This window comes from Lontra canadensis, unplaced genomic scaffold, assembly GCF_010015895.1.
Source record: "Lontra canadensis isolate GAN:19392208 unplaced genomic scaffold, GSC_riverotter_1.0 scaffold101, whole genome shotgun sequence".
In the NCBI taxonomy this organism is placed as follows: Eukaryota; Metazoa; Chordata; class Mammalia; order Carnivora; family Mustelidae; genus Lontra; species Lontra canadensis.
Window position 1 is genome coordinate 1,257,861 of NW_022631095.1, and position 27,607 is coordinate 1,285,467.

Consider the following 27,607-nt stretch of genomic DNA (forward strand, 5'->3'; position numbering starts at 1 on the left):
CACCACTTCTCCTGTATTTTCAACCTTTGGCTCCCTAGTGATGAATAGAAGTGTGTCATTAGCTCTGTCCCCTCACCCTGCATTCCCTTCCAGCTATCATTCAATTGTTCTGTCACCTTCAGAGTCAAACATTTGTTTAGGGACTATTTCAAACCTGTTATATGATTCCCTGAGGTTATCAAATCAATCTAATGGGTCACTACTGGCATTTAAAAAAAAGCTCTAACACAGAGTGCAGATTGTTTCAGGAAACTTTTAGTTGTAAATAATATAATGTATATACTGGGTCACATTGCAAAATGTATCATGGGAATTGTGGTCAGACACTTGAGAGACCTTGTTCTAAATTGGTGGTCTGCAAAATTTTATTTGCATGAATTTATTATCGTAAGTTTAATTACCTGCAGAGGGTTTCAGGTGGATTGCAAACATTAGCATTGTTAAATAAAACTAAAAAGAAATTTCCACTGCAGTGATTTGACATCTTCCATAATCCATTCAAAAAATACACAATCAAAGGGCACCTGGCTGGCTCAGTAGGTTACGAGTCTGCCTTTGGCTCAGGTCATGATCTCAGGGTCCTGGAATTGGGCTCCACTTTGGGCTCCCTGCTCATCAGGGAGTCTGCTTCTCCCTCTGCCCCTCACCCTGGCTCATGCTATCTCTCTCGTGCTGTCTCTCAAGGTGAATACATAAAATCTTAAAAAAAAAAATTTTTTTTTAAAAGAATGAGGATGAAAATAAAAATAAACTTCAAAAAAATACGTGAACAAGTTTTGGGGCGCCTGGGTGGCTCAGTGGATTAAAGCCTCTGCCTTTGGCTCAGGTCATGATCCCAGAGTCCTGAGATTGAGCCCCACATCGGACTCTCTGCTCAGCAGGGAGTCTGCTTCCCCCATCCCCCGCCTCTGCCTCTCTTCCTACTTGTGATCTCTGTCAAACAAATAAATAAAATCTTTAAAAAAAAAAAAATGAGCAAGTTTTAATTGTTATAAATTTTACATCATCTCATTTTCTCTTTATTTTTTTAAGGCTTATTTATTTGAGAGAGCCCAAGTGGTGGAGATATATATATGTATAATAAGATAAATAAATAAAATTTTTAAAAGATTTATTTTATTTTTTAGAAGATTTTATTTATTTATTTGACAGACAGATCACAAGTAGGCAGAGAGAGAGGAGGAAGCAGGCTCCCCGCTGAGCAGAGAGCCCGATGTGGGGCTCGATCCTAGGACCCTGGGATCATGACCTGAGCCAAAGGCAGAGGCTTTAACCCACTGAGCCACCCAAGCGCCCCTAAAAAGATTTTTTTTAAAAAGATTTTATTTATTTATTTGACAGAGAGAGAGCACGCACAAGCAGGAGGAGTGGCAGGCAGAGGGAGAAGGAGAGGCAGGCTCCCTGCAGAGCAGGGGGAGCCCGAAGTGGGACTCAATCCCAGGATGTGGGACTCATGACCTGGGCTGAAGGCAGTTGCTTAACCAACTGAGCCACCCAGTGCCCTCTTTTTTTTAAAGATTTTATTTACTTATTTGACAGAGAGAGTGACACAGCACAAGGAGGGGGAGCACCAGAGACAGAAGCAGCTCCCCACTGAGCAGGGAGGCTGACGTGGGGCTTGATCCCAGGACCCCGGTATCATGACCTGAGCCGAAGGCAGATGCCAAATGGACTGAGCCACCCAAGAATTTATTTAATTCACATCCATGGATGAATATTACCATTGCTAGAATGAGACAGGTTTAGCATCAATATTATTCCTATTTTTCTTTTTTTATACATGTAAGAGCTGACAATCTTTGTTTACATAAATAAGCAGATTTCCATCTAGGATTTATTGAATCTACTGAATTCAATTCTTTGAACTCCTTCAAAGTTCTATGCCAGAGCATACTGTGATCTATCATCAATTCTTTTAATTTAAATTTTCAGTTACTTTTAGATTTAGAGAAGAATCACAAAGATAGTTCAAAGAGTTCCCCCATACAGCCTTGTTCCAGCTACCCCTAATGCTGACATCTTAAAGCATAGTATATTGATCAGAAATAAGAAATTAACATTGCTGAATACTATTAACTACAGACATTGTTGATTTCACCAGTTTCCCACTAATATACCTTTTCTGTTCCAGGATCTAATCCAGGACATCACACTGCTTTTAGTGGTCATCTCCTTGTCTCCCCCAGAGTTTCTCAGTCTTTTCTTGTCTTTCATGATGTTGACAGTTTTGGAAGTGTACTGATGAGTTAGAATGTCTCAATTTGGATTTGACTATTTCCTCTTTATTAGACTAGGATTATAGATTTTGGGGAAAGAATTCCAGAGATGAAGTCCTTCTCACTGCATCATATCAGGGGGCAAATGATTTGATTTACTAATGGGATGTTAACCTTGACCACTTAGCTAAGGTGGTGTCTGCCAGTTTCTCCATTGTAAAAATTACTATCTTCCTTTAAAATATTCTATTGTTGGGGCGCCTGGGTGGCTCAGTGGGTTAAAGCCTCTGCCTTTGTCTCAGGTCATGATCCCAGGGTCCTGGGATAGAGCCCCGTATCTTGCTCTCTGCTCCGTGGGAAGCCTGCTTCCTCCTCTCTCTCTGCCTGCCTCTCTGCCTACTTGTGATCTTTGTCTGTCAAATAAATAAATAAAATCTTAAAAAAATAATAAAATAAAATATTCTATTGTTTAGAAGCAAGTTAGACCAGCCCACACACTCAAGAGTTGGGATTCAAGCTCTACCTCCTGGAGGAAGCAGTACCACAGATTTTTAGCTGTATGTTAAAACCACCCCTATAACTATTAAATATTTTGGGGGGAAATACTTCGAGTCTGTGAAAATATTCTGTTTCTTCTTAAAGTTTCACCCACTACTTATAGCATTTATCACCAACAGTTTTTAAAATAATCTTATCAGCTGGTAACGCAATTAGGTCCTCCTTCAGTTTTGACGACAGCAAATATTTGGGAACCAATGGCGAAATCCAAGTATCTACATATTTCCAAGTGTTCTTGTGTCTGGAGTCCCATAGGTTTGTACACCTTCGGGCAGTACATCATAGATATGATTCAGGATTGGAGACAGGTATGCCTTCTTCTGTCAAGTGGGAGGAAAGAGTGTCCTTAGGCAACTTTGTAAAAATCAGGATGTACACACTGATTTCCTGAAAACGGTCCTAGCCTGAATACTTCATGATGTTAGTATTCTCGAGTTGGAAGACCACGGCGCTGAATGATTCTACTCCAGTGATTTCACCCACCAATACTGCCGTGGATTCCTCACGTTCTTACCTTTTGGTCGATACCCGTTCCTTTCTCCAAGGCCAGTCTTTCAACCAGTAAGTCCTTAAGCACCTGACTGCCTAATTTGGGCTTCATTTTCCTTCTCTTACAATATTAAGCGGCTGGCAGCTTCCAGAACACACACTGCTGCTTACCTCTACCGCCTGGATATTCCAACCACGTCCCCTTTCCGGTCCTCACCTGTACAGCGGGGGCTCTGCATTCACAGTCTAGGCTAGATGGCCAGTTGAAAACGTGCTCGAAGTGGCCGATCTCGAGGGCAGTTCAGCGAACTGCTTCTGGAGCGGGCCACTGAGTGCTAGCTAGCGGTTGCAGAAGACGTTTCCCACATTTCATGGTGAGGAATGTTTGCATACCACAACCTTCAGTTGTGGTATGCAAACTACCCAGCGCTCTCAAAGCGCCTAGTCTGCGCGGTGATTTCCAGTGCTGACTACGAAAACGCAGTGTCCAGTCCTGAAATGAAGTGAGTCCTAAAATAAATCCACTAGTACTCTCGCCTCCTACGCCTTCCCGCGGACAAGCCCAGAGCTGCCCCAAGCGATCCCAACCCCGAGACCCCGCCCGCCTCCGCCCGCCCGCCCCACCTTAAAGTGGGCCCGGAGTGCCAGTTCTTCAGACAAGCGGTGGACCCATCAAGGGCCTTTACTGTTTGAAGATTAGAAAGCCTGGCAGCAACTCACGCGAGACAGAGATAGTATTCTCGCGAGAACTCTGGGAGGCGGCAGTGATGGCGGCGGCGGGAACTGGACCCGGACCCGGAGTGGATGCAGGACCCGGCCCAGCAGCGGCCGCAAATGCGACAGCGGTGGAAGAAGGGGAGACAAAACCGGTGGTAGCGGTAGCAACTGCCCCGGCTGGAGAGGGGACATCTGTTGCTCCAGTAGCGGAACCCGGTTCTGGAGAGGCAGAAAGCGGGTAAGACATCCTGTGGCCCGAGGCAGACACAGGGCGGGAGGCCCTCCCCTCTTGGAATCCGGCGGCTCCCGAGAGCCCTCCTGCCCGCCCCCTCCGAACCTAGGCCCAGCTGCCAACGGCTCGCCCTGCCCCCTCCAGGACTGTAGTCCCGCCCGCCGCTTGGCTCGTCCCCTTGGCCCTCCCCTCTGAACTGTATCTGAAACTACGCCCCTTTCCGCACCTTTCGCGGTTTGTGAGAGTCAAGGTTCTTGTTCTCTCTCCTGCTCTTGCATCCTAACAGGGGGCTCGTAGCTCTGTCTTCTAGCAGGAACCCCTCAAATATCCCAGGGGAAAAACCACTTTGCATTGCCGGACTGGAAGAAGTAACGGTTCCTCTGAAAACAGTGGGAGAGCTGCATCCCTGCGAACCCTCCCCAGGACCAGTTCCATCCCATGTAGTTTTGTCTGTAAGGGCCGACCAGGCTTCCCTGTGCCCCATGGGCCTGCGTCTGTCTAGGCCGTGTTCTTCCTAACCCAGGGCAGCCAGGCTGAGAACAGGCTTAGTTGAAAAAGCTGTAGAAGTGTGAAGTTCAGCTGGACTTGGATCATTATCTTTGGGAATACGCGTTTTGAGGTTTGTTTCTCTTGAAAATTCTTACTTGAGTGCTTCCATTATCTCATAGGGATGCAAATTCAGTCGATGTAGGTGGTGGTTTGGAGACAGAATCCTCTAATGGGAAAGATACACTAGTAAGTATTTATTTTTGGATGTCTGCAAGGCAAAATAGGTTTTACATTTTTAAGTGAGTCAGAAATACAATTGGGTCAACTAACTTGATTTTCTGATTGCTCTGTGGACACAGGAAGGTGCTGGGGATACTTCAGAGGTGATGGATACCCAGGCGGGCTCGGTGGATGAAGAGAATGGCCGACAGCTGGGGGAGGTAGAGCTGCAGTGTGGAATATGTACAAAATGGTTCACAGCGGACACCTTTGGCATAGATACTTCGTGAGTATTTTTTGGTAATCTGTAAGAATCGCCCTGTAAAATAAATCTCAGCATGTTCAACACCCGAATCATAGTTTGTGAGCAAATATAAAAGCACATTATTTTCTATGTCTTCTAACCCCTGTTCAGTGAGTAGTAGGATTTGAATCAGAAATTGTTTTAGTAACCTGAGCGTGTTTTCTACCTGTTGAGGGCCCAGACCTAGTAGATGCAGTGATAGATATTGTCCTTGTTTTGAGTTTACAATCTGGTTAGGAGACAAAGCTGTGCAATTATGAAGCACTATATAAATATGGGACAGTGTCATTTAAATGTTGTATTGGGTATTATGGATTTTGGGGAAAGGGTTGGTGTCTATGGTAGACAAAGTCTGTGGTCAAAAATTTGAGATGACCAGTGCCTTTTCATGCTTGAGCCATTCTTTTTATCCTTTTGGCTTCTAACTCACTCTCTTTAAGTATCCGATGTTCACTCCTCAGCATACTTCCAATTTCCTCTTCTAATGAATCAAAATCTTTTATGATTGATTGAGAATAAAAGGCTTTTTGCTTTATTGTAGGGATTCAGTCAACAGCAAGTGCTCCATATTGACTTTGTCTATGGAAATAATTGTATTGCTGGCTCTCTGTTGTTCCTTATGATTCATGTTATGCAAGTAAATTTAGATTGTTTCAAGGCTGCATTATTAAGTCTGAAATTCTTCCTCAGTGGGTGGGTTTGCGAAGAAATACCATCCTTTAATAATTTATTTTATGTTTTCTAATTTAAAAAGTTATAGTGGATTTTGGAAATGCTAATGTTTAATTAACATGTGACTGGTGACCTAAGATAGAATGTTTAAAAAAGAAAAAATACTAAAGGATCTGGAGGAAAGAATTGATCTTGGTAGAAGGATCTGTAGGGAAAATATACAACATAAGCAAAGCTGGTCACTTAGACAAGACCTAAAATTGGGCCCCTTTGGCCAAGAAGAATTTACTTGGATAGACAAAGCCTAGGAAATTTGGGCGCCTGGGTGGCTTAGTGGGTTATGCCTCTGCCTTCAGCTCAGGTCATGATCTCAGGATCCTGGGATTGAGTCCTGTATTGGGCTCTCTGCTCAGCGGGGAACCTGTTTCCCCCTCTCTCTCTGCCTGCCTCTCTGCCTACTTGTGATCTCTCTCTGTGTGTCAAATAAATAAAAAACTTAAAAAAAAAAAAAAAGCCTTGGAAATTTACCAGAGAGAGAACTTGGGGTGCTCTAGGGAAGAATCAAAGCACAGTTTGGAGTTTTGGTAGGAACCAATTTGTACCTGAAATTGGAAGTTACACCTGAAGCCCAGTTAGGTGGGACAGATTATCTTTCACAGCTGAGATGGAGGAAGTGAGCTAGCAGGGTTGGAAAAAGGCAGCTGTAAACACCTGATTATATCTGAATTAAATAATGACTGCCTACATATCTCTAGTTTGAGGCTTTGCTCTCTGTAGGTGATTTTATCACAGGGGGCTGTTGAACAGAAAGGTTTCGAGAGCAAGGTAAAGGCAAGGGAACTCAATTTTACATTCACAATAACGTTTCTTAATTTCTTGAATGGTGGCAATAGACACACACTCGGGAAGCTTCTCTTTGAGCATAACTTAAGCAAGTTTCAGCTGAGTCCAAGATAAACCTGTGTTTGTTTTTAATAAACCTGCTTTTGATTTCTTCTCTTACAACTTGAACCAGTCTTGTATTTTTCGGTTACATTCTCCTTTTTAAGACTAATGTCTCCCTGTACTCTACTTCCAGTCATTGGATACAGTCACCACCACACCTCCTTCTCCAATGCATTGATTCCTCAGTTATATCCTCAGCATCCACCATTTTTCTTTTAAATGTTATTTATTTGACAGAGATCACAAGTAGGCAGAGAGGCAGGCAGAGGGCGGGGGTTGGGGGGGAAGCAGGCTCCCTGCTGAACAGAGAGCCCGATTCGGGGCTCAATCCCAGGACTCTGGGATCATGACCTGAGCCAAAGGCAGAGGCTTTAACCCACTGAGCCACTCAGGTGCCCCAGCATCCACCATTTTTTAACCCTCTCCCTCCACTGGCATCTTTCTCTCTGCCTCTAAACAGACGGTCTTCTCTTGTCCCCAAACTCTCCTTTAAGAAGATTTCATCTTTGTGATAGAAGCACCCTTAGTAATAAGAACTCCTTTCACTCCACAACCCCCCACCCCTGCTCAGTTAGTCACCAAGCTTTACCAGTTTTTTCTCTTATCAGCTTGTCCTTTCCGTTTTTATTAATTTCACCCTAGGTGAGGCCGAGGCCTTCTTTACCTTCTGCTGGAACAGACAAAAAAGCATCTTACATACATTTGCTTTTTCTAATCTCTTCCTTTGGACCCATCCTGTTATGAAACTTGGATTTTTAACCATGTCATTACCCCCTCAAGGAATTCCCATTACCCACAGAAAAAAATCCAAAAAAATCTACCTGACTCCTTGGCCTCCTTACCTTTTAAGCCTTACCTTTTTTTTTTTTTTTTTAAAACCATATCCCTGACAGATCCCCTCTCTAGGACAAATTTGTTTACAGCAATTTGCCCCTCTGCCCACTTGTTGGCCCTTTCTCATCTCTATACATAGTTCACCTAGAGAAAAGAAAACTGACTCATCTTCCCAAATCCAGTTCGTAACTTATATCCTCCAAAAATGTTTTCTAACTCTTAAATGTGAAGTTCCTCCCTGTATTCTTAAAACTCTTATAAGACTAATTATCATCTGTGGGATTTTTTTGGTGATGAGACAAGTAATGTTTTGTGACCTATGTGTTTTCCTGAATAATGATGTACATTTTAGAAAAGATTTTATATATTTATTGTAGGGAGAGAGCAGTGGGGAGGGGCTGAGGGAGAGGGTGGCGGGGGAGAGACTCTCAAGAAGATTGTGCACTCAGCGTGAAGCCCAATGCAGAGCTTGATCTCCTGACCCCCATGAGATCAGGACTTGAGCCAAAATTGAGAGTTGGACACCCAACCAGCTGAGCCACCCAGGCACCACCATTATTTGCATTTTTAATTAATCTTGTCATAATTTCTGTTTACCTTTTCCAATGGTGTTATTGGCACTTTAAGTAAATATTTAAGTGTTTAAACATAGTTTGTGTATAGACATTTATAAAGCTGTTTATATTTAAATATAATTTACATACAAATACTTAAATATAAATATATTTAAAGAGACTGCTTTGCCTTCTTCCACAACTGGCCTGACACACTCTTTTTAGGTACTCAAATTCTATAATAAACTAGCTTGGACAAGGTCCCAGAGAGAAACTTCCTGGTGCTGAATTATCTGCTATGGTAGATAATGTCTTATTAAATTTCTGTAACAGAAAAATCCAGGTAGGGACACCTGGAGTGGCTCAGTTGGTTAAGCATCTGCCTTCAGCTCAGGTCATGATCCCAGGGTCCTGGGTCCAAGCCCCATGTTGGGCTCCCTGCTCAGCGGGAAGCCTGCTTCTCCCTGGGCCTGCAGCTCCCCCTGCTTGTGCTTGTGCGTGTGCACACTCTCGATCACTCTGACAAATAAAACCTTTCTATAGAAAAAGAAAAAAATACAAGCCCTCTTTTGGCTTTGATGACCTTTTTAAGTTTTACTAGTACATTAATATATTAATGTTATTACCTTACTTTCACGGTGGGGAAAGGAGGATCCTTGTTGATTTTGTTGGTTTACTCCTCAAAAGGAAGTGTGTGTTGAGAAGTTCACTAATCTGTTTAATCTGGTTGTTCTGCAGATCCTGTCTACCTTTCATGACCAACTATAGTTTTCACTGCAATGTGTGCCATCATAGTGGGAATACCTATTTCCTCCGGAAACAAGCAAGTAAGAACAAACTATGGAGTGCGGCAAAATTGTCCTCTGGTTAGCTGCAAAAGAAAAGGGATTTGGATGTAGCAGAATCAGGAAACCTCTGCCTGGTAGCTAGTAGAAGTTCGGGTTTAGCTCCAAATATTGGCTATTGTCCATTTCAGATCAATGATGACTCTACTTTTTGCTGCTGTAATTGTTAATTTGTGGACCACCTAGTTGAATATTCTTTTGGTAATAGGGATATAATACTATAGATAACTTTTTGTTGTTGTTTTTGCTAGACTTGAAGGAAATGTGCCTTAGTGCTTTGGCCAACCTAACATGGCAGTCCCGAACACAGGATGAGCATCCGAAAACCATGTTCTCCAAAGATAAGGTAGAGAAGAAATTAATGTAATTGCAATTATGCCCAAGAATCTGGTGGAACTTCTAAATATACTTCTCAACAATAAGTACTTTCCCCACAATTTTTATGAATATATCACGGTAGATTCATTGGTTATGTGTTACTTATTTTATGTGATTTACTAACTTCTTAGTATGTGCACAGTACATCACTTGGCTTGGTGTGTCACTTGGCTTAGCTATTAGTTGGGTGAATCCTTAAATAGTTTTGGTTGGCTTTATAAGTAACAATTAATAATCAGAGCTTGAGGTGGACCTTCTCAGCAGCTCAGTTTATCTGTTTTTTAGATGGCTATTACAGATTTTGTCAGAGGGAAGGGGGTGAGTTTATTTAAATGAATTATCCTTTATTATTAAACTGCCAAAACACATGACCAAAGTCAGGAATCAAAATTAGATGATTAGCCCATCCATGAGTCTTTCCTACTGTGAGTCATGGTAAGAAAATAAGAAAATTAAGTAAATTTTAGAACAGTGGAGTTTACATTGTGCCTAGTGTACATTTATACCTACCTTTCATTTAAATCTGAAACAAAAATTTCACCAAACAGTGCTTACTCTCCGATTTTTCCCCTCTGCACTCTGTTATTTTCTATTCTAGTCCGTGCTAGTTTTGACCTACAGAATTGATTTTATAACCTACTAATTGATTGCAATCTACTGTTTGAAAGACACTGGTATGGGGTGTCTGGTGATACTAATATGGCTGAGATCAGACCTGAAAGGGATTTTCTCCTGAATAGAAGTGAGAACTTAGTCCTGTAGGCTGGAGTAGTCAGTAGACGGCCCCTTCACTTTCTTTTTATTCCTGCATTAGAGATGTGCTGTGATCAGGTTTGGTTTTTTTCTTATTTTTTCCCCCAAATTATTATTTAGGATTTTCAAACATTTAGAAAACTTCAGATAGTACAGAACATCTGTTTATTCTTTACCTAGATTTACGGGTTGTTAATACTTTATGGCATTTGCTTTATTGCCCAGTGTCTATGTTTTCTCTCTAAGCTATATGAGACTACATTGAACTCTATACCCAGTATTCTCTCATAACCACAATACAGTGATCATACTCAGAAAATTTTATGGTGATGTAATACTACCAATATATGCAGTTTTTATTTTTATATAGGTATATACTTTTATTTTTTCACTGTTATTCTTAAATCCCTCATAGTTTTTTCCTCCATCCAGGATCCAGGCATGGATCACACATTACATTTAGTTGTAATGTGTCTCTTTCTCGCTCTCTTTTTTCTTTTTTAAAGTAGGGCTGCACGCCCAACATGGGGCTGGAACTCAACAACCCTGAGATTGCATGCTCTCCCCACTGAGCCAGTCAGGTGTCCCTTAGTGTCTTTTTTGTCTTTAATCTAAAATAGTTCCCGAATTAATTTTGCTTTGTTTTTTTGGTCTGCTATGGTGTACAGTTATTTATTTATTTGCTTATTTACAAAGTTTATGTATTTATTTAAGTAGTTGCTACACCCAATGTAGGGCTCCAGTTTATGACCCTGAGATTAAGAGTTGCTCCTCCCACTGAGCCAGCCAGACGCCAAGGTCTGCTGTGACATGAAAATTTTGAGGAGCCTAGAAGGTTGTTTGGCATGATGCTTCTCAATTTGCATTTATCTGATTGTTTCCTCGTGGTTGAACTTTTTGTTTGTTTGTTTGTTTGTTTTAGAGACGGAGGGGAGGAGAGGGGCAGCGGGAGAAGGAGAGAAAGAATCTCAGGCAGACTCCACATCCAGTGCAGATCCCAGTGCCGGGCTCGATCTCACAACCCTGAGATCATGACCTAAGCCAAAATCAAGAGTCAGATGCTTAATCGACTGAGCCACCCAGGTGCCCCTCTGGTTAAACATTTTTGGCAAGAATATTATGTAGATAGTGTATATTTTTCCTTATGTCACATCAGGAGGCATAAAATATTAGTTTGTTTTATTAGAAGTAGTCCTAAATTTGATTACTTAGGTAGAGAGGAGGTATCACCAGATTTCTCCATTGTAAAGGGACATTTTCTGTTTGTAATTACTAAGCATTCTGTGTGTTGATGCAGTGAGATTGTGTTACTGTCTTGTTCAAACCCTTTCAAGCTGTGGTTTTAGCAACCACCGATTATCCTAGCCTGAATCAGGTTAATAGAGTGATCATTATGAAAAAGAATACATTTATTCATTTATTTCTTGCAGTTCTTTCTGTCCACCTTTTTTTTTTTTTAAGTATCACTGTGGATTTGTGGATTTTTATACTCTGTTATTAGATTTCTCATAAATGGTGCTCAAATTTGACCAGTGCAGCCCCATTTAGGCTGACTCCTGATACTTTGTGATATGTTCCTATCAGTTTTTGAACTCTTCCTTACTTTCTAGATTAGCAGAATATTCCAGACTTCCTTTCGACTTTCCCTGATTCAACCTGGGTTCCTTTTATTTTATTGTTTGTTTATTTTAAAGATACTATTTTTAAGTAATCTCTACACCCAACATATGGGGCTTGAATTTACAAACCCAAGCTAAAGAGCCACACACACTACCAGGCGAGCCAGCCAGGCACCCCAGTCCTGGTTTCTTTTGGTAAAGATTTGGTATTCATGGAACTGACTAGTGGAGGGTATTAGTGGTAGACTCTGACTCTGGTGGACTCCGGGAGAATGATGAGCATAGGGGAAGGTTCATGTCAGAAGAGCAAGCTCCGATATTTTTTCAGTCACACCAGCAAGAACTGGTGAGGACAACAATCAAAGCAGCAGGGATAGAAAGGAGGCCGGATTGGTGAGAAATTTCTGAAATCTGAACAGGCATTTGGTGTTGGTTTAGATGTGAAAGGCGTACACAAGAGAAGAATCCAAGATGGCTCCATGGTTTCTGGCTTGTGATTCTAGGTGATAGGTGATTCTGAGCATTAAGAGCAAGAACAGAAATCAACATGGGGTGCCTGGGTGGCTCAGTGGGTTAAGCCTCTGCCTTCAGCTCAGGTCATGATCTCAGGGTCCTAGGACTGAGTACGGCATAGGGCTCTCTGCTTGGCAGGGAGCCAGCTTCCCCTTCTCTCTCTCTCTGCCTGCCTCTCTGCCTACTTGTGATTTTTGTCAAATAAATAAATAAAATCTTTTAGAAAAAAAAAAAGGAATAGAAATCAGAGCAGATTTGCGAGGTAGGATACAAAGTTTAGAGTTTTTGTTTTGTTTTGTTTTAGAGGGTGGGAGTGAAGTGTAGAGGAAGAGACAGAGAATCTTAAGCAGCCTCCACACCCTGGAGCTGGATGCAAGGCTCCATCTCATGACCCTGAGATCATGACCTGAGCTGAAACCAAGAGTCGTCAGATAGATGCTTAACCATCTGAGCCACCCAGGCGCCTCCTGCCCCCGCCAAAGTTTAGTTTTCTTTACAAGAAGTTTGAAGTACCTGTGGGGTGTCCACATAGGGATGTCGGAAACAGGTAGGAATAGGAACTCGGGGGAGAGAATGATTTGGGAATCATTATCCAGATGGCACCCAAGAGAATGGAGTAGATCTTTCCTTCCAACTGGATTGTAAGCCCTATGTAGTTAAGGATTGTATATACTTACTGGAAATTCCTCACAATCTATGTGTTTGCATGCAATTATGTATTTATTTAATCATGAGAAGACTAAACATTGGATTTTTCTCTCAATTCTGACAAGGTCTTTGAAAAAGCTGCAGTTTTCTTTCCTTTTTTGTGAGTATTACTTTGAAAGCAACTATAGAAATCTTAATATATTCTGTTTTAAAAATTAGGATATCATACCATTTATTGATAAATACTGGGAGTGCATGACGACCAGACAGAGACCTGGGAAAATGACTTGGCCAAATAACATTGTTAAGACAATGGTGAGTAGACTAAAATGATTAGACTCGACATTTTGAAAGTCAGTGTTCTTTGAAAGAACTAAATTTGTTTTAGTCTCACTGAAATGTGATGACTAAGAAAATGAGAACAACTTAGTTTTAAATCTTGGAGACTAAGGTATCACTAATTGTAAATTTTAACAGGTTTCACACGTCACAAATTGTGTCTAAAGTGAATATCACCCTGGTTGTTTTATACATGACACTGAAACCTTTGTCCGCTGTACTTTTGCAAGTATAATTTTATATTGACATTGCAGACTATTTTTTCCTTTGCTTTAAAAACAAAAACAAATAACACTGTTCTAAACATTATTGTCCTTAGAATTAAAGAGAGCACCTGGGGAGAAGCCAACAGCAAGCTGTTAACAGTGCTTATCTCTGTGAGGTGGAGGGATAGGTGAGGATTCCGAAGGACTTTGGCTCTCATTTTTTCAAGTTTCTCTGTTTGAATTTTTGGATGGTCACGTATTAATTTTCTAATCAGAGGGAAAAGCAATACTATCATTTTGGGAGATTACACTTAGGAATTGGAGTTGCTGGTTGATCATCCATTCAGTACTACTTTGAAGAATAAAATTTTCCAGTAACACTAAAATACTGCTTCCTTTCAGAGTAAAGAAAGAGATGTATTCTTAGTAAAGGAACATCCTGATCCTGGGAGTAAGGACCCAGAAGAAGATTACCCCAAATTTGGACTTTTGGATCAGGTACTTTGTACTTCCCTTGTGATTTGGAGACCGAGAATTAGGTTCTGTTAACATTTGTCTGTTTGCCACTGCCATTAAAGGCCTCTAACATGGTGGGCTCCAAGTGAAGGGTCATTGCTGTGTGCAGAAAGAGCCCTCACCTTAAACCAGGGGAGTAGCGTTTTAGTTCTGGCTCTTCCCCTCAGTGTTACAACTTTATGCATATCCTTTTTATCTTTTTTAACGTTAATTTCCTCCCTTATAAATGGGCTGTGCCAAGTTGTTTCTAATTTTCTTTCCATCTCAAAGTTTACTCTTAAAAACATTTGTTATTATAAAGAAAAAATTTGTTGTGAATTAGAATTTGTGTTGTGTATCTAGCATAACATGAGGAAAAAGAAAATTTCCACTCTTTGTTCACTGGCAGGTAGGTCAGGAGGCCAAATCTTTCAGCTGTCCCTTAAAATGTTTGACCTGCCACCATTGAAAATTCAAGGTTTCACATAGAAATGTTACTGTACAAGGGTCCACTGCCCAGTGATGCACAGAAAGGCAAACACTGACGCCAGTTTTATAAAGAAAAAGTGTTTTATTGCAGGGTTCCAAGCAAGGAGATGGGAGAAAATTTCTCTGATCTGCCTTCTCGAAGGATGGGGGTTGGGTATATTTAACCATAAGGAGACAGGATGTCATGGGGTGGTATGTAGGTTGAATAGAATATGCTGATTGGATATAGGGACAAAAGGAGATGTCCTCCTTTCTGAGCATGAGCATTCAGGAATCAAGCCTCTTTATGGGACACGTGCTCAAAAAATGGCAGCATAAGGTTGGGGGGTTGGGGGGGTGTCCTTATAGAGGTTACTGTTGTTTACTCTTGGTCCCTTCTGCAAAGTTGCAGCAATTCCTTATTTGTTCCAGTCTTAGCTAGTCTTGACCTTGGTCAGTCACCTTCTGCAAAACGGGTTCATCAATCAATCAGGTTAGCCAGAGTTTTCTTAAGGTAAATGAGTCAAACATTTGCTAACTTACTGTGCTGGTTTTAGAAATTCAGATATCTGTCTTTTCTTCTAAAATGAGAAGATCTGATTACAGTGGGCCTGAATTCCCACAGCAGCTGAGAAAATGGGGCTTAGGCACTCCTGTGTGCCTTTGCCCCCTCCACCATACCACCCCCAATTCGTTCTTAACCACTTTGATCCTTACATTTGGCCCACCACATGTACGTTACTTGTTGATCTCTGAAGCATCCAAGTTTGGGACCATGTAAATTTCAGATGCCTTACGGTTGTCAGTTTTGATTCACATTCTTCAAGAATTTCTTGGTGTTTTTGAGCATTGCCAGTGTACGTTGATTATCTAGCCTTTCTTTATAATTGAATATATTTTTCCCTCTAGGATCTTAGTAACATTGGTCCTGCTTATGACAACCAAAAACAAAGCAGTGCTGTGTCTACAAGTGGGAATCTAAATGGTAAGTGTTTAAATGTCTTCTTGATGAAATAGTTGTAAGCTGTTGAATCCAAATATGCCTAGAATTGGGCATCCTTTGGGTTGGCTCTCAATCAGATATTTACAGAAGCTTTAAAGTCCAGTACCCAGTTTTTGGAAGCTAGCCAAAGATTCAACAAATGGTAGTGAAGAACATTTTGTCCCTTTACACCACAGTTTGGTCTTGAGTGAAATAGATTTAGCATAAAACAAGGTACAGGTTTAAGGTCAGATTTACTGTGTTCACCTTAGACTCCATGTCTGTATCCTCATCACTAACACCTACTATAGATTGAGTCGCTCTCTCCCCCTGCTCTTAATTCAGCTGCAATTTAACAGACTTCCTATGCTGGTCTTCTAATTTTTCTTGCCCTGAAACATTAGTCGCATGACAGCAATCTGTACTTATGACCTGCTATATGTGTTTTTCTATCAGTAACCCACCTAATGACTCTAATGGTCTTCAGTACTAATGGTAATCCAATGAAAGTTGGGGTAGCTGGAGGTAGCTAGCTATTCATCTAACATGTGGTGTCATGAACTTGTCCTTTGGAGTGGTAGTATCTTAAATATGTAATCGTGTCTCCTGTTACTAATATAAGATGGGTTGGAAATAGCTAAGTGTATTGTTATATTTTACACCATTTTTTCCCATTTTAATTGTTAAACTTTGACAAATACATGGTGCCACTTCTGTTCTTACAGGTGGAGCCTCTTTTGGAGGTGAATTCCTCCTCTGTCTTCTTTCAGCCTCTCAGACTTAAGTATTATGTGGTTTGGAAAATGCTTTTTGCTGAGTTGTGGTAGAAGCTAAAACTAAATTAAAATTTTAAAGCATTGTGAAAATGGTGGCAATAGCACTTGATATGAAACTGTAGTTCCAGTTGAATGTTAGCAATTAAAAGCTTATATGTTGTCATATTCTGCCTAACATGGCCAGCAGTCCCCTTAGTATTGCTTGTTTTATTCCAGGTAGATCTAAAACTTCTCTCTTAAATTAATTAAAATACAAATAACAATTAAAAATTAATAATTTCTCTAGGTAACTCAAACATGAGATAATGGATGTTGCAACAGTTTTAACATTAAACCTTCTTATGGGAAATGAGACTAATACCTGGTATGTTCATAAAAGGTAGTTCTGCATAAATCTGGTCCTGTATGTGCAGAATATGACCTGCTCTCAATGTCTTGATCCTTTTCATTGCAGCAGAACTGCTGATAATTTCCAAGCTTGCCCCAAATTAAGATTCGGTACTCTATGTAGTTGTTTCCATAAAGGTGTTTTCCTGCAGTTCAGGGACTATTCTGGCGGACAGAAAAACAAATTGAGAGGAAAGATGGAACTGGACAGAAATTTCCAAGTACCTATTTCAGAGATCACTGGGTAGCGTTCCTTTGGCTTAGTATGTAGCTAAATTATTTTTTGTGTAACATAAGTAAATTGTCGATTGATATTTGCTCTTAATTCCACAAGCTAAGGCAGTCTAAGTTAATTTTATGCATTGGCACAATCTTAAGAATTGTAAAAGTTGCCTACTAAATTTAAAGCCTTTCTACTTGTGTCATGCACACCCCAGAGTGGATACCAAGTAGCACTGGAGAGAAACACCTTTTTAGTATTTCCATTTCTGTTTTCTATGTTTTCTGTACCTTTGTCTTGTTGGATCTTCCAGTTAAGTGCTTTAGCAGAAATTGTGCCTTTATTATGTTTACGGACTGTATCATGCATAGTTCAAGCTAGTGAACATCTGCTTAGAGTGAGGATAGTCTTCGTGGATGTTCATATTGATTTGGATGGAAAAAACCTTTATCCTTGCGGTTGTTTTTTTAGATGTGGGTATTCGGAATCTGAATGAGTGAAAATGCATTTGTGTCACATCCTCAGAAAGTGTAGTTCAATAAGTCGTTGCAGTTCAATAAGAAAGGAAGGTTGAAAACGTTCTACAGTCGTTATTAGTGCTAGGTTCCTTTGAGCTTACTGCCAGAGCTCATTGTTCTGAGCAGTGAGATGCTCAGCAGACTCCTTTGGAAGCAGGGTGAAATCCATTATGCTCTCAGGAAGGAGGTCCTCCTGGGTGTGGTGTTACACAAATGCACGTCGGGAGTGTTAGTCGCCGTGGAATTTCCATATCCACGTCAAGCTTCTGTCACAACTCATTGAAAGTGATCTGCCTTGTCTTTGAAGGGGGAATTGCAGCAGGAAGCAGTGGAAAAGGAAGAGGAGCCAAGCGCAAGCAGCAGGACGGCGGGACCACAGGGACCACCAAGAAGGCCCGGAGGTGGGCAGAACACCCACTCCCACTCATCACTGCTAGACCGTTCTTTGGGGCTGGCACAGTCCATCAGTGGGCAAAGAGCAGTCCTCTTCACTAGCTCAGGTGTCTGAGATTCAAAAGCCTGTCCATTTTTCTCAAATCTTGAACACTTTGAGGGGTAAAATAATTCCGCGTGAGGAGCCCTGTTTTTCAGATTTGTGAAAACAGCCCCCGGGTCGGCAACCCAGTGGGAGTAAAGTTCTGTCAAGACATCTTGAGAAGGGTTAGGTGGAGGATAGGGAGAGTGGACCCAGTATTGAACTTAAGCACTTTTAAGTCGTCTTTGTGCCTCTCCCCTCAGGCCTCTTCTCTGTGCTTTGTTCAGTAAATCCTGGTTTTTTCTTATTTAGATTGGCAAGATAGTGCTCCCATCTCTGAGTTTTGTTTCATTAGTTTATAGTAATTAATATACTAAGGGAAATTGCCCTTGTTCCCCTTTTCCTCCCCTCTGACATACTGGCTCTGTTTCAAAGATAGTCCTATAGACTAGAGAGTAATTTGAAACCACTTTGCTAAATTTAAAAACAAATCTGTTTCATTTCCCTATTTTGCCTCCAGAGGGCAGGATCATCTACTTGAGCAATGAAAACCATTTGTGAAGTTGCATGTACTCCTGCTGAAATCTAGTAAATCAGGTGTCTTTCTTACAGATTTGAAGGCATTTGAGCTAGAGGGGGTTTTAGTTTCTTGATTTTATTTTTTCCTTTCTGCAGTGACCCTTTGTTTTCTGCTCAGCGCCTTCCCCCTCATGGCTACCCCTTGGAACACCCGTTTAACAAAGATGGCTATCGGTATATTCTAGCTGAGCCCGATCCCCATGCCCCTGACCCTGAGAAGCTTGAACTTGACTGCTGGGCAGGAAAGCCAATTCCTGGAGACCTCTACAGAGCCTGCTTGTATGAACGAGTTTTGTTAGCCCTACATGATCGAGGTATGTAAGGTGTTAATGTTCATGTTGGACCCAGGTGTTACTTTGAATACTGTCTTCAGCTTTGTCCAGTCCAGAATTAGATACACTTGTCAACATCGTTACCACACCCCCACCATCTGGTTTTAACTAGACTCAGTAGGAACACGTGACAAAGAATCTCCTTGTCTCTTCTGATAAGCTCTAAACATTTGTATAGAGATATGTGTGTGTGTGTTTAAAACTTTTTATTTTGAACTTATTTTTTGTTTTTTAAGTAAGCTCTACACCCATCGTGAGGCTCAGATTACAACCCCAAGATCAGAAGTTGCATGCTCCACCGACTAAGCCAGGCAGATGCCCCTATTTTGAACTAATTTTAAACTTAGAGTAAAAACAATAGTTTTAGCATATTCCCTCCCCAAGCTTCTAATGGTAACATCTTACACGACTGATTGTATAGTTACCAGACCAGGAAGTTAACATTGGATGATGCTATTAATGAAACAAAAGACTTGATGTACATTTCTCCAGTTCCCCCAGTAAGGCCTCTTCTCTAAGGTCGGTCGTACGTTGCATTTCATTATTTCTCCTCAGTTTCTTGCAGCCTTTAACAGTTCCTCAGTCCTTGCGTGTCTTTAATGACCAGACACTTATTTAAGTATTAATCAGGGATTCTGTTGAATATTCCTTAGTGAGTGTGTGACTTTTTCTCATGATTAGACTGATGTTATGCATATTTTGTCAGAATACCAAAGAAATGAGTCCTCATTGCATCATCTCATGGCAGTCATGATGTGGATGTCTTATGATTGATCATGTTGACCATGGTCATCTGGTTAAGGTGATTTCTGTGGCTTTCTCTGTCTTATCCTTTGTAGTTAATAAATAGCTCGAGGAAGGATGCTTTGAGCTTTGGAGATACCTTGTTTATAAAGTTTTGCTCTAATATCCTTCAGTGGATCTTTTCTTCAATGATTTTTTTTTTTTTTTAAGATTCTGTTTATTTGAGAGAGAGAGCACAAGCGATGGGGAGGGGGAGCAGAGGGAGAGGGAGAAGCAGACTCTGAGTTGAACAGGGAGCCTGACAAGGGACTCGATCCCAGGACCCCAAGATCATAACCTGAACCAAAGGCAGATGTCCAGCTGACTGAGCCCCCCAGATGCCCCTGCAACAATTATTAGTGTGTTGTGTTTGCCTGACGATTTTGTATTTCTTTCTTCCTGTCTCTACTTATTATTTAATCAATTTTTATTTATATCAGTGTGAACTCAGATATTTATTTTATTCCATTGGGATAGACTTTATCTAGTAGCTCAAATTATTCCTGCTTTGGCCATTGGGAGCTTCTTTAGGTTAGTTCCTGTGTTTTTTTGATAAGCCTCTTTTTTTTTTTTTTTTTTTTTTTGAATAATACTTCCTTTACTTTCCAACATCACAAAATGTTCCTGACTTACCTTGTCTTTTCCCTGCCCTATGCCAAATATATCAGCCACTTTCTCCAAAGAGCCCTGGTTCCTTTGATTGGAGAATGAGATTTAGAAATGAAGACCTGAGTGTTCAGTATGCTCAGTTTTAGACCCCACCCAGTGGACAGGAGGAGACCGTATGTGTAACAGCTGATACATAAATATACAGGGCTCTACTGCGTTTGCACTGACGGCTTGGATTCTAGTCAAACACTCCTGGTTTGTGCCAGCCCTCCGCCTATCCTTACTGGTCACTTCTTTCTCCAACAGTGAGAAACCTGGCTCTGACTGTCTACAGTGTTCATTTCTATTTGTTCATTTCTAGTGTGCACATAAAGTAGTTTCAGAATTGGTAACCTCTATGAGAAACATTGACTAGCTAGCTTAGAGCAGTTACGTCTGGCCCTTCGGCTTTTAGCCTTGCAGCATCCTTTTGGGTTACTGTTAGATTAATTCTCTTCTGCCCCACCTCCTTCAGGGTGATTGTGTGTCTCTTTTACAACCGTTAGGTTCATTTGTTAGTATTTTTGTGCTATTTTTAGGGTCTCCCACCTCTCGGAGAGAGAGTTTGTGTGTGTGTTTCAGGGGAGTGCATGGGTCTATGAAACATGACTGTGGTTCCAGGAGTTGTACAAAAAGGTTAACCCAGGGCGCCTGGGTGGCTCTGTTGGTTAAGCGTCTGCCTTCAGCTCATGTCATGATCCTGGGGTTCTAGGATCGAGCCCTGTGTTGGGCTCCCTGCTCAGTGGGGAGTCTGCTTGTCCCTCTCCTCTGTCACTGCTCGTGTTCTCTGACTCACTCTCTCAAATAAATGAAATTTTTAAAAATATGTATATATAACCATTATACCATTATTATTCCTAACTAAGATGAATAATAATTCCTTAATGATCTAATACCCGGTCCATACTTCTATTTCCATGGTTTAAAATATGCCTTTCAGTGGTCTCCTTGAATTAGATCTAAACAGGGCATATATTTACTGCATTTGAAAGCCCATTATTTCTTGGTTTTAATACTAAAAACTTAACACTTGTAGGGGTGCCTGCCTGGCTCAGTCGGTAGAGCCTGTGACTTTTGATCTTGAGGTTGTGAGTTCAAGTCCCGTGTTAGGTATTGAGATTACTTTAAAAAAATCAAATCAAATTAGTTTTTTGCTAACACTTATATTGATGGTGGTCATTTCAAAGTGAAGTAATGTAATCCCATGTTGTAATGTCCATTATATGTGGATTGTTTGACTTCTGATAGTGACAAGCATACTTTGAAAGTAGGGAAGGCCAAGTCAATGACTTCAGGGTTTTTAAGAAGTGAGGCTTGTCTTGTTTATATAACTATATAAATATCGTTATATATTTATATATGTGTGTATATATATATATATATATATAACTATATCTTGTTTATAACTATTATATATAATAGTTATAATTCCAGAAGGAGAAAAAAAAGTGAGAACACTGACCCATAATAGTTATTTGTTAGAATTTAATATATAAAATAGCAATGACTGCTTGCTCTCGATGCCATTTATGCTGAGCCTTACAAAAATTAATGATAAATCTGTATTGTATCTATTAAGGCTTTTACTTTGAAATAATTTCAGATGTATAAAATAATTGTGAAAATAGTAGTGAACTTTTTTTTTTTCTCCGAACCGTTTGAGAATAAGTTGCCATGATGCCCTCTCATTTTGAGAACTTGATGGTGTATTTCTTATAAGCAAGGACGTTCCCCTTATGTGTTAGTCATTTAGTGCTGCTTAGCAAATCACCATAAAACTTAGCAGTCTGAAACTTCAAATGTGCATTATCTCCCACAGATTGTGAAGGTTGGGAATCTGGGAGCACCTTAGCTATGTGAGTTGGCTCAGGAGAATTCACGCAGCTGCAGTCAAGCTCTTAGCTGGGCCTATCAACAGTGAGGACTTGACAGAGGCTGGGGGACTTACTTCCAAGATGACTTACTTGTGTTACTTTGACAGGATGCCCTCAGATCCTCACCGTGTGGGCCTCTCCATAGACCACTTATTTATCCTCATCATAGAAGCTAACTCCTCCCAATGCAAGTGATCCAAGAGAGCAGTAGAGTTCGAGTATCTTCTGTGACCCAACTTTGAAGCTGGATAGTTGCTTCAGCTTTGTTCTGTTAGGAATGAGTCACTACGTTCAGACCACACTCAGGTGGAGGGAAATTAGCCTCCACCTCTTCAAAGGAAGAATATCAAAGAGTTAGTAGATATTTTTTAAACTTTCACTTTCTTGCAGAACCAGTATATAAACGTCAAAGACAGGAAATTAACACTAATTGCTACCATCTGATGAATTTAAGATCCTATTCAGGTTTCTCCAGTTGGTGCAATAATGCCGTTGTAGCAGAGGATAGTTGAGAATCATTTGCTGCATTTAGCTGTCATATCTCCTAAGTCTTCTTCAATCTGTAACAGTTTTTCTATCTTTCTTAGACTTTGATGACCTGGAAGCTTTTGCAAATGAGAGGCCACTTGTTTTATAGAATATCCCGCAATTTGAGTTTGTCTGGCTGAAATCTCAGGATTTGATTCAGTTCTGCATCTTTGACAGAAATATCATTAAAATGATGCTATGTTCTTCATGTTGCATCCTGCCAGGTGGTGCCTGATTTTAATTTGCCTCATTACCGATGATGTCGCTTTGATCATTTGGCTAACATGGTATCTGCCAGGTTTATCCACTGAAAAGTTGCTTTTTTAACCCCGCGTGTAATTAGTAAGTGTTTTAGGAGGAGGTACATTATTTACTGTCCTATCCTGGACACTTGCCTTGCTCAGTCCCCACCTAATGGCTTTAGGGCTGAATTGCCTGGAAAGGGGTAAGGGAAGAAGTATTTGAGAAGGTAGAATTTGCCGAATACCTAAGAAAGTTCTGTTAAACAGGATGTATTTAATTTAAGGAAGTTCTCATTGTATTTGCCTGGGACAGGAGCCATTGTGGTCCATGTAACAGAAAGAGTGTGGGGCCAAGAATTTTCAGTCAGCCGTGCCACACTGAGCTCCATCTCAGAGTCTTGTCTACCTACCTACCTACCTACCTACCTGGGAAGGTACTTTGTAAATCGTAAAGACCTTTGTAAAAGCTATAGCTAATCTACATTTTGTGCTTCCTCCAATAGAACTCAGGCTTTTAGTGTCATAAACAGTTTCAAACGCTTTTTCCTCACTGACGTCTTCATTGGATCTGTGATGTTTCTACATTGATAAAATCAAACCTACATCACCTGGAAATACTCTTCTATCTTCTGTCATTTTTTTTCTTCATTTTCAAGTCATAATATCCCCTCCTGTTGATTTAGATTGTCCCCTTATCTTACATAAAGTTTACATAAAGTAAAGTTTCAAACCATACACAAAGGTGAAAAGATGAATATAATGAATCTTTGTATACTTTTTACCCAGATTTAACAGTTATCGAGTTTTTGCCGTATTTGTTTTATCTGCTTATTTTTGTGACTCTCTTTTTCTGAATTTTTAAGAAGTAAATCTCACCCTGTACACTCTAAAAAAATACGCATTTCTAAAAGATAGGGGTGTTTTCTTTCTCTCACAACCACAATGCTCTTACCACACTTAATAGATCATTCCTTGCCATCATCTGAATTCAGTCCATAATCAGATTTCCTTGATTGTGTCAGATACCTGTTTTCCTCCCCCACCAAAATGCTTATTAGTTAAAAGAAAATAGTGACTTCATAGTGGAGAAGCCAGTGAGGCACTCCGCTAGTTAGGTGATCAAAGTGTAACACAGGCATTTTGACATCTTGTGTTCCCTGATACTGTCCACTGAGAGACACAGCATTATTGACCTCACTGATATTCCTGACGAGAAAGCATAACCTGTGCTTCAGCAGGAGGATACATCAGACAGACCTAACCGAGGGGCATTCTACAAAGGAAAGTGACCAGTACTCTTCAAAATGTCATGGTCATGAAAGACTTGAACTGTCCCAGATTGGAGGAAACTAAGGACACGCGACAACCAAATGAAACGTGGGATGTTGGATTAGAGCCTGGAACAGAAAAAGGATATTATTTGGATAATTGGCTTAATTTGAAGATGATCTATAGATTACTTAATAGCATTCTATCAATGCCAATTTTCTGGTTTTGGTAATTGTGTTACAGCCATAGATGGTGTTAATATTCGGGGAAGCTGAATGGAGGACATAAGAGGAATGTATACTATTCTTTAAAATCTAAAATTGTTTCAAAATCAAATATCAAGTCTATTAAAGGATGGCTTATTCAGGGGCACCTGGCAGGCTCAGTAGGTAGAGCATGCAACTTGATTCCAGAGTTGTGAGTTCAAGCCCCACATTGGGTGGAAAACTTCATTTAAAAAGAAAAAAAAAGATGGTTTGGGGCGCCTGGGTGGCTCAGTGGGTTAAGTTTCCACCTTCAGCTCAGGTCATGATCCCAGGGTCCTGGGATCGAGCCCCACATCGGGCTCTCTGCTCAGCAGGGAGCCTGTTCTCCCCCGCCCCCCCTGCCGCCCACTCTCTGCCTACCTTTCTGCCTACTTTAGATCTATTTCTCTCTGTCAAAAAAATAAATAAAATCTTTTTTTAAAAGTTTAAAAAAAAAAAAAAGATGGTTTCTACAAATCAGGCTCCAGGCACATTATACTTGGTTTGTTATATTTTAGGGAATAGATAGCATTATTAATTTTAACCTGTTAACTTAAGTATCGTTTGATAGAAACTAAATTACCTGACCACTTTCTTCCCATTTTTTTCCTCTTGCTTTCAGCCATATCTTACATTGAGATTTTGAAACTCCTGAACTAATCCTTCAGATTCCTGACCTGTTATTTCCAGTTTTTTACTTTGTTCTACTAAAGTGTAGGAGACTCTGGTTTGGGGGGCAGTTGTCTCCAAGTGCTTCCAATAAGTTACAGACCTTTGTTTTCATCTTCACACTGCAGCTCCCCAGCTGAAGATCTCCGATGACCGGCTCACTGTGATTGGAGAGAAGGGTTACTCCATGGTCCGGGCTTCTCACGGGGTTCGGAAAGGTGCCTGGTACTTTGAAATCACAGTGGACGAGATGCCTCCAGACACTGCTGCCAGACTGGGTTGGTCCCAGCCCTTAGGTAAGTGGGAGCTGCTGTGTGGGCATCGCAGCAGGCAGAGACGGATACACCATCTGCATGAGCTTTGTGACTTTTCAGCTTGATGGATGAGGGGCATAAAATTCAATTCCTGAACGATGGGGTGGTTTGCAATTTTGTAACAAAAAACAAAAAATAAAATGAGAAGGAGTACAATTTTTTCTTCTAGCAAACCGGGGTTGATTCGCAATCTTTTGACTTCCTGTTTGTCTTTATTGGGACAGGTAACCTTCAAGCTCCCTTAGGTTATGATAAATTTAGCTATTCATGGCGGAGCAAAAAAGGAACCAAGTTCCACCAGTCAATTGGCAAACACTACTCTTCTGGCTATGGACAGGGAGACGTCCTAGGATTCTATATCAGTCTTCCGGAAGACACAGAAACAGCCAAGTCACTTCCTGATACTTATAAAGATAAGGTGAGTTTGTCCTCCTGAGAGATTCCCGGGTTTGAAGACCTGTGGCTGCCACTGAACGCTGCAGCAGTGGCCTGAGTGTTTTTTGTAATACTGACATACCATTCCCATGTTTTTCTCACATTTTGTTACAAAAATGTTTAGACAGAGTTGAAAGAGTTTTAAAGTCCGTGTCCAAATACCCATCACCTAGATTCTGCCATTGACCTGTTATTTGTTCATTCCTCTACCCACCCATCTGTCCGTCCATCTTGTTTTAATGCACTTCAGAGAATGCTAGCCATCGATATACCGCACTCCTGCCCATGTATTTCAGGATACGTGTTGTTAGCTAGAGTTCAGCCTTTATTTAGTTTTTTCTTTTGATATAAGACTTACACAAAATGATGGGGTGCCTGGGTGGCTCAGTGGGTTAAGCCGCTGCCTTCGGCTCGGGTCATGATCTCAGGGTCCTGGGATCGAGTCCCGCATCGGGCTCTCTGCTCGGCGGGGAGCCTGCTTCCCTCTCTCTCTCTCTCTCTGCCTGCCTCTCTGTCTACTTGTGATCTCTCTCTGTCAAATCAATAAATAAAAAAATCTTAAAAAAAAAAAAAAAGACTTACACAAAATGAAATGTACAAAAATAAGTGTATATTCACTGAGTTTTGAGTTTGGCCTAAAGGAGACCTTAGAATCTTACCACCCCAGGAAGTTCTCATGCTTTTTTCCAATCAGTCCCAACTCCCATCCCTATAGAGCCAACCACTGTCTTGAAATACTTATTCCCTGACATAATTTTATTCTGTTAGTTTTTTTTTTTTTTTTAAGATTTTATTTATTTATTTGACAGATCAGAAGTAGGCAGAGAGGCAGGCAGAGAGAGAGGAGGAAGCAGGCTCCCTGCCAAGCAGAGAGCCCGATATGGGACCCTGAGAACATGACCTGAGCCAAAGGCAGAGGCTTAACCCACTGAGCCACCCAGGCACCCCTATTCCATTAGTTTTGTTTGTTCTTAAACTTAAGTAAATGGAGGGGCGCCTGGGTGGCTCAGTGGTTAAGCCTCTGCCTTCAGCTCGGGTCATGGTCTCAGGGTCCTGGGATCAAGCCCTGAATCGGGCTCTCTACTCAGCAGGGAGCCTGCTTCCCTTCCTCTCTCTCTCTGCCTGCCTCTCTGCCTACTTGTGATCTCTGTCTGTCAAATAAATAAATAAAATCTTTAAAAAAAAAAAAAAAACTTAAGTAAATGGAACCATGCGCTATGTCGTCTTTTGTATCTGGCTTTTATTGTTTGACGTAATGCTTTTGAGATTCTTTAATGTTTTTGCATGTATCCATAGCTTGTTTCCTTTAATCAAGGGTAGTATTCCATTGTACGAATACACCACAGTGTGTTTATCCATTTTCCTGTTTTTTTAAAAATATTTTTAAATTCTAGTGTAAGAAACATACAGTGTTACATTTGTTTCAAGTGTATGATAGGGTTATTCAGCAATTCCTTATATTACTCGGTGTTCATCATGATAAGTGTACTTATAATCCCCTTCACATATTTTACACTTCCCCCCACCCACCTCCCCTATGGTAACTACCATTTTGTTCTCTACCATTGAGTCTGGTTTTTTGTCTTTTCTTTGTTGTGTTTCTTAAATTCCACATATGAGGGAAATCGTATGATATTTGTCTTTTTCTGACTTATTTCACTTAGCATTATGCTCTCTAGCTCCATCCATGTAAATGGCAATGGCTGAGTAATGTCCCACTGTGTATACACCATATCTTCTTTATCCATTCATTCATCTGTAGATGGAGACTTGGGTTACTTCCATAATTTGGCTATTATAAATAATGTAAATAAACATAGGGATGCATATATCTTTTT

General features: G+C 40.7%; 1 protein-coding gene across 10 annotated transcripts in view; it reads left to right on the top strand.

Annotated features, from left to right (window-relative positions):
* The first annotated feature begins 3,996 nt into the window (after positions 1 to 3,996).
* ASH2L (ASH2 like, histone lysine methyltransferase complex subunit) overlaps positions 3,997 to 27,607 on the top strand; it is a 28,878-nt gene continuing 5,267 nt past the window's right edge. For 2 of the 10 annotated variants that reach the window (XM_032837917.1, XM_032837915.1), the window contains exons 1-13: positions 3,997 to 4,218; positions 4,881 to 4,947; positions 5,052 to 5,206; positions 8,968 to 9,056; positions 9,326 to 9,420; positions 13,205 to 13,300; positions 13,933 to 14,028; positions 15,403 to 15,478; positions 16,201 to 16,218; positions 17,684 to 17,777; positions 18,527 to 18,744; positions 25,149 to 25,316; positions 25,559 to 25,752. In XM_032837917.1, coding sequence (XP_032693808.1) covers positions 4,031 to 4,218; positions 4,881 to 4,947; positions 5,052 to 5,206; positions 8,968 to 9,056; positions 9,326 to 9,420; positions 13,205 to 13,300; positions 13,933 to 14,028; positions 15,403 to 15,478; positions 16,201 to 16,218; positions 17,684 to 17,777; positions 18,527 to 18,744; positions 25,149 to 25,316; positions 25,559 to 25,752 — 1,554 coding nt within the window. In that variant the 5' untranslated portion in view covers positions 3,997 to 4,030. Of the gene's footprint in view, positions 4,219 to 4,338; positions 4,463 to 4,880; positions 4,948 to 5,051; positions 5,207 to 8,967; positions 9,057 to 9,325; positions 9,421 to 13,204; positions 13,301 to 13,932; positions 14,029 to 15,402; positions 15,479 to 16,200; positions 16,219 to 17,683; positions 17,778 to 18,526; positions 18,745 to 25,148; positions 25,317 to 25,558; positions 25,753 to 27,607 lie in introns of those variants that run through there. The other 8 variants (XM_032837918.1, XM_032837919.1, XM_032837922.1 and 5 more) reach the window with 8 other exon arrangements.